This window comes from Parasteatoda tepidariorum, chromosome X1 (genome assembly GCF_043381705.1).
Source record: "Parasteatoda tepidariorum isolate YZ-2023 chromosome X1, CAS_Ptep_4.0, whole genome shotgun sequence".
Lineage (NCBI taxonomy): Eukaryota > Metazoa > Arthropoda > Arachnida > Araneae > Theridiidae > Parasteatoda > Parasteatoda tepidariorum.
In genome coordinates, this window is record NC_092214.1 from 47,111,084 (window position 1) to 47,123,127 (window position 12,044).

Below are 12,044 nucleotides of genomic sequence, written 5' to 3' on the forward strand. Positions count from 1 at the left end.
AGTCCTTGGGAAATACAGAGCTATAAACTTACGCAAAGAGCTCGTCGGTCGTGTTTCAATAAACTACAATCAATCTATCATAAATTATGTTTACTATTTGAATCTGTTTTAGTGTTTACATCAAACTCCTCGCAATTTTTATAAATCTTAATAATAAATTGTACAATTTGTTCTTGTGCATGTAGTACTTATTTAATCTTTATAGTTTTTTTTTTTAAATCTGTACTTTTCTTGTATTTAGCACTGTTTATCAAAATGTCAGAATTGAAAATGTAGGTTCTCAAATTGCTTCTCATTATTTATTTGTGTTGTGTTCTCCCTTTGCATTTGTATACATACTGATATTGTTTAGTTAGTAGTTAATATAAAATTGTTCAACTTTTAAACTATGAAAAATTTTGTAATTCCTTTTTCGAACTAGAGATCGAAAAAGTTATTACAAAATTTCTCCGGTGCTAATGAGAACCTTACTTTGTATAGGCTCAGATTAACCAATCAGATACTTTGACCGCCTCATATAAACCAAAATTATTATTAATTGAATGAATTAGTCTGCCCTTTCAAAACTATATACTGCAAAGTAGCAGAATGATTTTTAAAATTTTATTTCAATTACATTGAAAGTTAAAATGAATGCCCCTATTTCGTACTTGCAGTACGCAAAATGTGATTTTGCGTATCGTGATCTGTGGCAGAGTAATCACCACGTCTTGGAAACTTCCAGGTAGTGGATCTCGAGAAACTAAAAAAAACATCACTGAAAGGGAGCAAACCGAAAGGTATAACTCAATGCCTCCCCCAGACAAACATCTACTTGTTTTTTTTTTTTAAATTTGCAAGTTTTAAATCTATTTGGCACCTATGTGATTGTAGTTGGTGCAACAGATCATGATACGGAAATATCCCCTAAAATTATATATTCATATGAATGTACATGCATGTGGTGGTAATATATAAAAGTTTTAAAGCCCGAAATAATATTCTTGACAAACTTTGTGTAGCGAGGACGATACAGCTGTTATGCAAGCTTTCAAGGTGTCTACTTGTCGCTAAAATCATATAAGCTCTGAAAAAGTCACAAATTTGAGAAAAGGGCACAAAAATAGGAAAAATGTTTCTTTTCTAAAGTCACAATTTTTTTTCTTTTCAAGCACTATGAAAAGTGAAAACTCAAATTCGAAATTTTAGCTTCATAATTATTATTAATAATATTTTAATAATTGTCGAAAAACTCAATTGTATGTATAATGAAATTGTTATGAATAGAGTCACTCGGAGTAGTTATCTTGATTTCATAATTTATGTGTCATAATAGCTTCTTAAAAACATCTATGTGGAAATCGCCAAAAAAATTTATACCTACAGAAAACGGCGTGCATGCTGTATATACTATGGAGTCATTGAAAACCAAGCGCGTCTAAAAGTGAAAACTCAAATTAACAATTTGTGTATCAAATTAAAACTATCAGAATTTTCTTTTAAAAGAGAAGGGATCAGAAATGTCCTAGATTACAATAGAGTTGTTGTGAATAGAGCATGCAAAAAGTGAACTGAAATGTGTAATTGGCGTATCATAATAACATAAAAATTTAAAAATCACATGGAAATGGCTAAAAATTATGTGCATTTACAATTTAATTGTTGAGAATGGAGTGCCTCAAAAAGTGTAAAATCAATTTCAAAATTTATGTGTTGTGATAACATTATTTTAAAAATATTGGAATTTGAAAAACTAATGCATAGTTGAAGAAAAACTATTGGAAATTGATGGATATTTACAATAGAAACATCAAGAAAGATTTTTTTTATTTCCAGCAGCAGCGCTTGATATACATTATTCTCTGGAGTGTAAACACTCTGCACAGACCCATAAGGAATAACAACAAATTAAACAAAAATTTAAAAACATCAAAACATTCAAAATACTAAAACAATTAGAACAAAGAAACATTAAATAGAATATCAACAATAGAAATGTAAACAGAAAATCAGTCAGTTAGCAGTGCCTGCAACTGTTCCCTAGCATTCCAGTATCTGTCATAGTTGTTGCCATTAACTGCAGGTCAGACCCCCAGATGCTCAGCATTCATTGGGAAGTCCTCCCCACACAAGACACAGTTTAGATCGGGAAAGATATTAAGTCTATGGAGATGAGCAGCAAGGCAGTTGTGTCCGGTTTCCAACCTAAAGCAGCAACCGCATTTCGTCTCGGGTGATCAGAGATCTTATTCCTCGGGTGATCAGGAGTCCCCCTCCAGACCACATCACTAATTTGTTCATTTAAATTATTTTCATGACTCTTAATTATCGTGTTTTTAATTATTCTGCTTATGGTAAAGTAAGTAATTTCTCTCTGGGAACTCTATAAAATACCAGTTCCTCTTTTAGCAAGAAGATTTACCATCTTGTTTCCATAGATATTACAGTGAGAAGGAACCCACTGTAACACAATATTCTTTTTTAAGGACAAAAGTAAGTCAGGAGAGAAGAACGTAAAAAATTGAATAGTAAAATTCGCGTATTATTGTATCATATTAAAAATAACTGAATTTAATAAGGAAAAGCATGCAGAGAAGGTTGAGAAACTGTCAGAAAATAACATAGATTTTCAATGAAATAGTTAGTTGAGCACATCAAAAATTGATCATCAAATTTGAAATTTTTGAGTCATTATAACATCACATTAAAAATATGGGAATTAAAAGAATAAGGAATAGATAATACGGTACATAACTGATTATTCGGTATCCAAAAAACAGGAAAAAATTTTACTTGGTTTTCCCGCCATTTCGAACGAGAACAGTTGAGGCAAGATGCAGAAAGTTTACTCATCCTTGAAGTTGAGTAGAGGAAAAGGAGGAGTACTATACTTTAAGAAAATGTAATATGCTTCATAGAGACTTCAATATTTCTTCCTTAACCTTGAGATCTTTAAGTTGAAAGGGGGTGGGGAAGAGACAAATTTTTTATTTTCTCCTGTGTGTCAGAAAGAATCAGTGGTTCTCTGATAAGCTGCTATTAATCAAGCATAAGCTGTTAATCAAACATTTGTTTTCTCCTTTTTTGATTTAAGAGAGGGAGGGGAAATTCATTGCACATGCATGTCAGTGAATAGTAGGCAGGGTCTAATACTGGTTAATTTTACTACCATTTATCGGCAATTTCACAAAAAACAACATGGCTAAAATAATAACTTCAAAAAAATTGTTGCAGTAAAATTGGCACATTCACAAAAATCTTAAATATCTTAGCAAAATCAACACCTTCCCAGAAAGAATAAAAAAATGGGATCTGTAAAATTTTATTAAACATGTGGCCCTTTTGCAGAAAAGTAATTCATGTACATATTTCATTAGATCGTGAAACTAGTGCGAGAGAGAGAGTTTAATGACACATTCTCCAACCTAATCTTATTCAAATGATTTAAAAAATCACAATTAGTATTCACGCGTTTTAAAAGTCAGAAGTGATTCTTCTTGTAATTTATAAATCACATCATGATTTGTGCTCAGGAGCTTTGAAAATAATGTGTTGCCACTCTTCTTTTCACAATTTAAAAATCACACATTTCGTATTCACAAGATTTAAAAATAATATGTTGTCATTTTTCTCACAATTTAAAAATTACGCATTGTGATTCATATTCACGTAATTTAAAAATCACATACTTCAAAAGGATGTTCCTTTTATTAACTGTATATCTTGAAAGCTTTCTACTGAAAACAATTTTCAGTGTTATAAATGACAACAAAAGCTATTGCACAATATAACACTCTCAAATCTCTTTTATTGCTATTTTAGCATTACGTGTATTTGATTATAATCAAAAGCTCACTATATTCCATGCACAATAATGAATTGTTGCTGTAAAAGACTTTTACTGTATTTTATCCTAGATGATATTGGCATTGATAGTAGTATGTTATCGTTTGAACTTATAATGCATATTTTGTGACGGTAGGAAATAAATTTAAAGTATTTGCTTTGTTTTCAGATTAGTTTGTGGAGATGTCCAAGGTCAATTTAAATCCTTTTTCAGTAAAGTTGGCATGATTCATCAAAAAAAAGGTCCTTTTGAAGTAATATATTTTTATTATTGATAATAAAAAAGAAAAATAATTTTAAATGACATTAAAAAAATATTCGTATTTCCTGGTTTAAGAACATGTTGAAGTTGATTGTAACTATTGAACATTAGTTTTATTTACAAATCATTAAAAAGAGCAATTACTAATGAAAATTGATATTTTGTAACAAAGTTTGAAAATGATATTTTGTAAGATTTTAATCAAACTCACTAAAATGTCCCTTTACCTGTTCTGCTCCTAAAATCTTCAAATATGTCTTTCTTTTATGTATAGTAAATTCTTCAAACAACTGTGCTTTGCATGACTGTGTTTCCTTATAGTATCAAATGTGACAGTTGTGTTACAAAAACTTAGCTTAGAAATATTTCTGTGGTTGCAAAAATATAATTAAATATTGTAAAAAACTTCCCTGTTGATTACCAAAATTTCAAAATGTCCATGTCATAAAAAAAATCCGAAACATTTTAACCAAAATTTAGAACACAGCAAAAGGATAGCAATTGCACATGTATTAAAATGGTTGCAAATAAAATTAAAAAAAAAAAATTTCTATTGCGATTTGATTTCAGAAAGCTTCCAATGAAGATCAGTCAACTTAAGATTGTTTGCATAAAATTGCTTTTGAGTATTAGAATTCGTTCAGAACTGAAGAATTTCAAATTGATTCATTAAAAAGAAATCCTTTTTATTATAAAAGTGAATTTATCAAAACAAATTTAAAGACTGAGGAAAAGTGAGAATTTTTTTTTATCTCTTCTTGTCATACAAAAGTTAATTTTAAAATAAATTGACTTAAATGTTGAAAGAAAAAATTAAAAAAAATTATAGAGTTATATGAATACAAATTAAATGCTTCAGTTAAAGGAAATTTATGGTGTTTAAAATGATTTAAATTAAAAAAACAAAACAATACCCGAACTCAAAATAAGATTCAGCATTTAATTAGAAATATATTTTCAACTTAAGAAATTTGATGTTTAGTGAATTATGTGAAGTTTATAATTGTTATTTCTGTAATGGCGTTTTAAGCTACAAAAAATTAGAAGCAAAGTTATGAAGAGTTAACAGTTAAAAATTCATATAATCCTATATTTTTAAGTTTTGTGTGTGGTAATTGTATTAAATAATATCGTTTTTTTAAATATCACGTGAAAATGCAAAACAAAACTGCAGAAAAAAAGGTTAGAAAAATAACTCGCAATTACGAGGAAATCAGCACAAATTAAGCATATCAAAAAGTGATTATTTAAATGTTCGAGTCATATTAATACCTTATTTAAAATCTTGAGATTTTCATTTAAAATCTGAGAAAGATTTCATTGAATTACGATGAAATCCGCAGAAATAAAGCATACATTTAAAGCACCGAAAAGTGGTCGACTTCGCTCTCAGGTCGTCAGGCTACCAAAGCAGATGGGCCATCCCCTTTGCAGAGGATCAAAATTGCAATGGCTTGTCTTTGGATCATCCTGAGGAATGTTTTCCTGACTGTCGCTAATAGCCCATTGTGCAGCTGTAGTACGACGTAAATAAAGCACCTACCTTCCTGGATTTTCAAAACCACAGAGAAATTTGCAGCAATAACTACCAGAAAATAATAGAAAAATTATTTATGATGGAAAAAGTGGTATGTTAGAACCTTGCTTTTGAGCTAGACTGTTAACTGAAGCTCTGAGATAAACAATACAAGAAAAGAATTATATATAATATTTTATTTCTTGTGAGAAAATAAGATGTTTTCTTAAAAACATGCATATTTTATCAAAATAAAGTATCACAATCTAAAGTAAACAAACAAAGGAATCTGTAGGGAAGTTATATATTTAATAATTTCTTTTTTTGGACAAAAAATGTTATAAAAAAAAGTTGCAATTACTTTTAGAATTTTGAATAGTAGTTTAATGAAAATGAATTTTATGTTTTTTCATTTTATATTAAGTATTATATAATATATTTCTTAGAATCTTTCTTATTTTAATATAAAAGGCTAGATAAAAATTTATAATCACCAGTTGTCTAAAAAAATCTCTTTTATTTCTGATTATTAATAATTAAGTAAAAGTTATATGTTAATTTTTATTTAAAAAAACTGTAATTCATAAATATTTATTTGCGATGTTTTTTAACAAATATTATCAGTTTATAAATTAAACATGCTATTTCTAATAAGTAAATTATAAATAAATATATTTAATTATGCAGATTTTTGTATTTCATATTAAGTAATAATTTGCTCAACTATGTTAATGAAACACTGATTCTGTTTTTGTCAGAAAAAGAGTATTATAATTTTGAGATAATATTGTGTCATATTTCATTGTTTATTTGCAAGAAATTTTTATACATTATTCTAATTTTAGGGTGTTGAAAGTTTTATACATGTAAACATTTGTTTGTTAATTTATGAATACTTTAAAAGATTTTTTAATCTAGTAAATATATAATGTACTATTATATCAATTTTTTTTTTAAAATTTATAGTTTCAGATTAGATGTAGTTAAAAAATTACAAAATATGTTAAGACTACATCAATGAATTTGCTTTTTAAAACAGAATAAATGTCTTTAATAATCACAATAGTCAGATCATTTAAAGTGCATCGTTCAGATAACCTATCTATGAAATACAAATTTTATTATTAAAATTATATTAATACTAAAATTTGCATGTTTTACACAATATTTATATATCGAGCACAGTAGTAACAAAGTCAAGCTTCAGTGAGCAAATATATAATTGTTTTTTTTATTTACAAATATTTTTTTCCCTCTTTAAATTTAACATTACAACACTTATTAGCATATTTTACCTTCTTAATTTCACTCACAACTGCACATCTAAATCAAAGCAAAATTAATTCGAGCACCTTTTGACACGGAAGCATTGTTCTAATGACCTAAGTTGACCACTCCACAAACAGGCCAATCAGGGTTTAATGCTCTGATAGTGCTGATATTTAGTTATGCAAACTTGCCATAACAAACCACATCTTTAGGAGTAAGTTTTACCCAGTGGACATTTTTACAAAGCCTTTAACTAATTTTGATCATAAAAAATTCAGTTCAAAATCATTTGTAATAATGATGGATTTGTATCAATGTGTCTGATATTTTGTACTTACAACTTGAAGTAATCTAGTAATCTACATGAAGTAATCTAGTATATTTTGTATCAATTAATTTTCAAAGTACAAAATTTTTTCTAGCTGACAGCTTCAAAAATGCTTTGTATCGTTTATCAATTGCAAAATTATTTCAATTTGTCCATAATATCAGTTTCATTTGGTTCTGACAGAATTACTAATAAGTTTTGAGTAGCAGTTGCTTTTGATCTGGATTAAAGTAACCGGACTAATCTATGGACTCCACTTGTGGATTAATCATTACCGAAGCAGTTTGTTTTTATAATTATTTTAATGCAGCTAATACCTGATGTTTAACATAGCTTTATTTGTAGTTAATTAAACTATTTGATTTTTTTTGTGATGTATTAAATTACTTTACCATAGTTTAAATTTTTTTTTCTTTTTTGTCAAACTACAAAAACTATTAAATAATTAGCTCAAATGCTTATTGTTAAAAAAATTGTAAATATTTTTAGATTTTGCATTCACTTTAGTTTTTTGATGAAATATTTTCTAAATATTTTGATAAAAGTTGCAACAGATTTATTGATTTCACTTGTTAAATATAAAAAAAAAAAAATCTTTTTTAATTAAAACTTTCCAAAACTCTCAATTTAAAAATTAAGTGTGTTATGTTTAGTGTTAAGCTATGCAATGTTACTAACCAAAGAAGGCATTTCTAAATATGCTTGTTTCAAATGTCTAAATATTGAAGAATGCCCTATATGGCTCATTGACATTTGTATTAAACTTGCAGTACTTACTTTGTGTTGGAAACTTTTTTGGTCCTGGAGATGAAGAATGGCAAGACGTACTGAAGGGTAAAATAACAGGTACAAGTAATTAGAATTTAGTTGTTTTTAAATGTTTTTTATATTTGCTTGGAAAGTTATGGTTGAAGGAAATGTATAATTTGCTAAAATAAAATTTTACTCTTTGAATAATATTTGACCTTATGAATGATTAAATAATCAGATTTTCATGTACTATGAAACAATTCTTAATGGTTTAGAGAACGCACCTTAAATACATTAATTAATTAGTTAGTATAGAAAATATTTTAAATTACAAAATGAGATGCAGCTTACTCTTATTACTCTTTTTGAAAAATATTAAAAATTTTTTATGAGATTAATATTTCACTCTACAGTATTTACAAGTATTGCACCTTTCTAAATTTTAAAAGGGGTACCTTTTTTTATTTTGTGACCCTTTAATCCATGACCATTAAATACTACTTTACGAGAAGTTGAGGATTGTGTGGGTGTTTTTCTTTTTTCATTTATGCCTTAATTTTTCAAAAATTACTTTTGTCTAAAATTCTTAAAAAAAAAAGTAAAGTATTACATCAGGTTTTAAATGTACTATGCCTCTTTCCTGCTGAATGATGAGTGACACTGTCATATTAAACTGGGACATAGTCAATCTGACTTTCGACTGGTAGCTATATTCCATAACACACCAAGTCAAAATTACTAGAAGATTGGTTAAAGTGTCACAATATCACCTTGAAGCCTATAATATACCAGAGAAATATAACGAAAATTTTATTTTTAATTTCTGTTCGGATCGGTTAACTTAATTTATGAAAAATTCAAAACATATTCATAATATTCCTACTCCTGGAAGTTTCTCAGTGTAGGAATGTTGTAATATTAATTTGCTGCAATAAAATGTATTTCAGTTGGAAAAAAGAAATTTTTTCATAATTTCTATAAATACCCAGCTGTATAGTTTTATCCGATCAAGTTTTTGCGCACTTCCTTAGAATAACAAATTTACAGTCAAAAATAAAACTTTTTTTTACATGAATTTTTGTTTTTATTTTTCAAGCTAAAGATATGATTTATCATGCAAATAAAAATTTAAGTAGTTCTGTTATTGAAATTGCTTGAAAAGAAACCTTAAGGACTCAGTTTTGTTCATTCCCGTATTTATAAAATTTTTCTATATTCAAATTTTTTTAAAAAAATTTTTCTGTTTTTTAAAAAAGTTATAATTTTTATATTCAGAATTTTTCCAAATCTTACTAAAACTTTTCATTCAAAATTTAGTTTTTGTAATTATTTCCCATTGATGGTCACTTAACAAATCAAGAGTAATGTTGAATTGAAAATACTTTTTTATAATTATAATTACCTTCAGTTCCAACAAAATAGAAAGTTTATTGCCTTTTTATCACTAGCATTTGCTTTGCATTTCTTTATGAAGTATAATAGTGTGTTTCAAAATTATTTTCTGATAAAACAAACATTCTAATTTTTTTAAAATAACTTTTTAAATAATGGCAGATAAAAATAAAATTGATTCTTTATGAAAAAATAAATAATTAATTAAAAAAATACAGCTTTCTAATCTTTTTGCAACACTTAATACCAGCCACCTTTTTCTCATTTGCGGAACCTTTTATTTTTTAATGATATCAAGAGTAATGCTTTAATTTTTTTTAATTCTTTCTTGGTTTAATGAAATTAATTTAAAGTTATCCTAATTAGTATAAATAGAATTAATTTAAACAGATTGATATTCATTTGAATGTCTATTTAAGTTAGCGTTCTAGTTCCCAGTTTTTCTTCTAAAATTTCTGTGTACAATTGACTGTTAATATTCATTTCGCTACCACTAGAGATATCCACAATAAAGAGCAAAAAAAGTAAAATGATATGCATTTAAATCTAAACTCTGTTCATGTGTGCATGAATAATTTTAAAATGAGTAAAATAAACTCCTGGAAAAAAAATTTCTACAACTAGTTTTAAGCAATTAATTCAAAATATTTTTAGAGAATTAAATTTAAAAAAAGTGTCTGTCAATGCATTTTTCACAATTAACAAAACATTCTCAAATAGTTTATACCTGAATAAGGTTAGGAGATTAATCCTGCCTTATAATTTTAAAATTTATCTTAGCAAACAAAATGGAATTTATAACCTTTTTGCAACATTTCTTATTTTGTATCATTATAATATTAAATTAATGATTTTAAAAACTAAAATAAGTTCATTTTTAGTTCCATTAACTACTTATATATTGGGACCAAATAGAGCAGAACATGTGAAGCATTTTCCTGATAACTCAGAAGAGCTTGCTTCTAATATTATTCATTTGGGTGAGTTTCTAATAATATATTCTGCTAGGATAGTTTTCACTTGCTTAATTCAAACTGACTTTGTAACTGTTTTGTCATTAACAGTCTCAAACCAAATTTTTTATGTTAAATTACTGCAAAGGTTAGAATAATGTGAACGGCATTGTTTTAAGTCTTATGCTTGTCATAATTTCACTCATATGTAAGTGGGAACTTGTCTCTTTACGATGGAGTAGTTATCAAGGAATAGGTGTAGTCTACAGCTTTGGGTACTAGACTCACCTTTACATCTGGTTACATTTAGTCCATTTTTGGCCTGTTGAATTCAGATAAGTTTAAATAGATGGGTTATTTTTTTAATAGTTAGATTAAAAAATCTACCTAGACATAACTGTAGCATATGCTGAAAAATATTTTCCTGAATGCGCTTTTCAAAATTTATATTGATAAAGATAGAACAATTACTGAAGCAAAAATATCAAATATATATTTATTTAATCAATATGTATCTATTGTTTAAAATCTTGTTATATGCATCTTTGATTTAAAAAATTATTTAATTTGTATATATATTATGTAATTTATTATTTATTATCCAATGAATAAATATTTTAAATATGTTTCAAGTAAAGTATGTATTTAATGAAAAATATGAAATAGGTATTTTTGTGATTCCATCTAAGATCAAATCTTTAATCTTTGGGCTACTATTCACAAATTTCTTAAGAGGCCTTATCTAGTATTCTAAGAAAAAGCAGATACATGGTAGAATAAACCTTAAAAGTCTCCATTTAAAAATTGTTTAGTACAATTCAACCTGTTTATCTTGAACCTCTTTATCTCAAAAAACTTTATCTCAAAAAACTTTATATCTCAAAATTTCTAAAATTCCCTACATTTACCATCTAAAATCAATGTATTTTCCATGTTTATGTCGAAATTTTTTTTTAAAAAAAGAACTTATGTTTCTCGAATTTCTAATAATAGAGCAAAATGTCAAAACTTTCTTTATCAGTAGAACTTGCAGACAGAGATGAATTTTGTGAGCCCACAGGAAGTAGAGATGAACAGGTTGGGGGTTTTTCTTGGAATTTCAATCACTATCCATGCACTTTCTTAACTAGAAAGGAATAAAATGATTCTGGCAGTAAGCGAAGGATTAATGAGTAGTAACCACAAAGGGTTAGCTTTTTTTTGAAACATAGATAAGAAAAGCTAAGAGTAGAAATTCATTTTAACTTCAAAATTGCAACCAATAGATCAAATGATAATTAGGAGTTTTAAAGTGAACTATAGAAAACAGTTGGTGTGAGCAAAGTTGTAGATGCCATTGATGAAAAAAGTTCTCTTCCAAAAATAAATGTCTTAGATGCTATTGGAATTACTGTTTTGCCTGGAGAAATGTGTTTCTAAAAAAACTATCCAAAATGGTTTTAAAAAGCTGGTTTTAAGAACAGCTGTGAGAATGATGAACAAGAGGTTGATGGCATCAGTAAATAAGAAGAAACTATTGACGCTGAAAATGCAGTGACAGATTTGCCAGAATGGAATGCAATAAAATCTGGATTTAATGTTGGCATTAATTATGAAGATTTTTACAAAAGGACAACTGCCTGGCAACACGCAGAACATTGAAAGATGCAGAAATCATAGATAATGTCAAAGGAATATCAGATGAAGAGGAAGAAGCTGAATATCACATTGATGAACCAAAAATGAATACAAAAGAGGTAGAAAAAGCTG

General features: G+C 27.3%; 1 protein-coding gene across 1 annotated transcript in view; it reads left to right on the top strand.

Annotated features, from left to right (window-relative positions):
* Positions 1 to 12,044, top strand: part of LOC107453301 (CWF19-like protein 1) — a 45,703-nt gene continuing 33,659 nt past the window's right edge. Inside the window, exons 1-4 of the mRNA XM_016070081.3 lie at positions 1 to 272; positions 3,995 to 4,079; positions 7,971 to 8,046; positions 10,224 to 10,322. Of these exons, the coding sequence (XP_015925567.1) occupies positions 256 to 272; positions 3,995 to 4,079; positions 7,971 to 8,046; positions 10,224 to 10,322 (277 nt within the window). The 5' untranslated portion in view covers positions 1 to 255. The remainder of the gene's footprint in view (positions 273 to 3,994; positions 4,080 to 7,970; positions 8,047 to 10,223; positions 10,323 to 12,044) is intronic.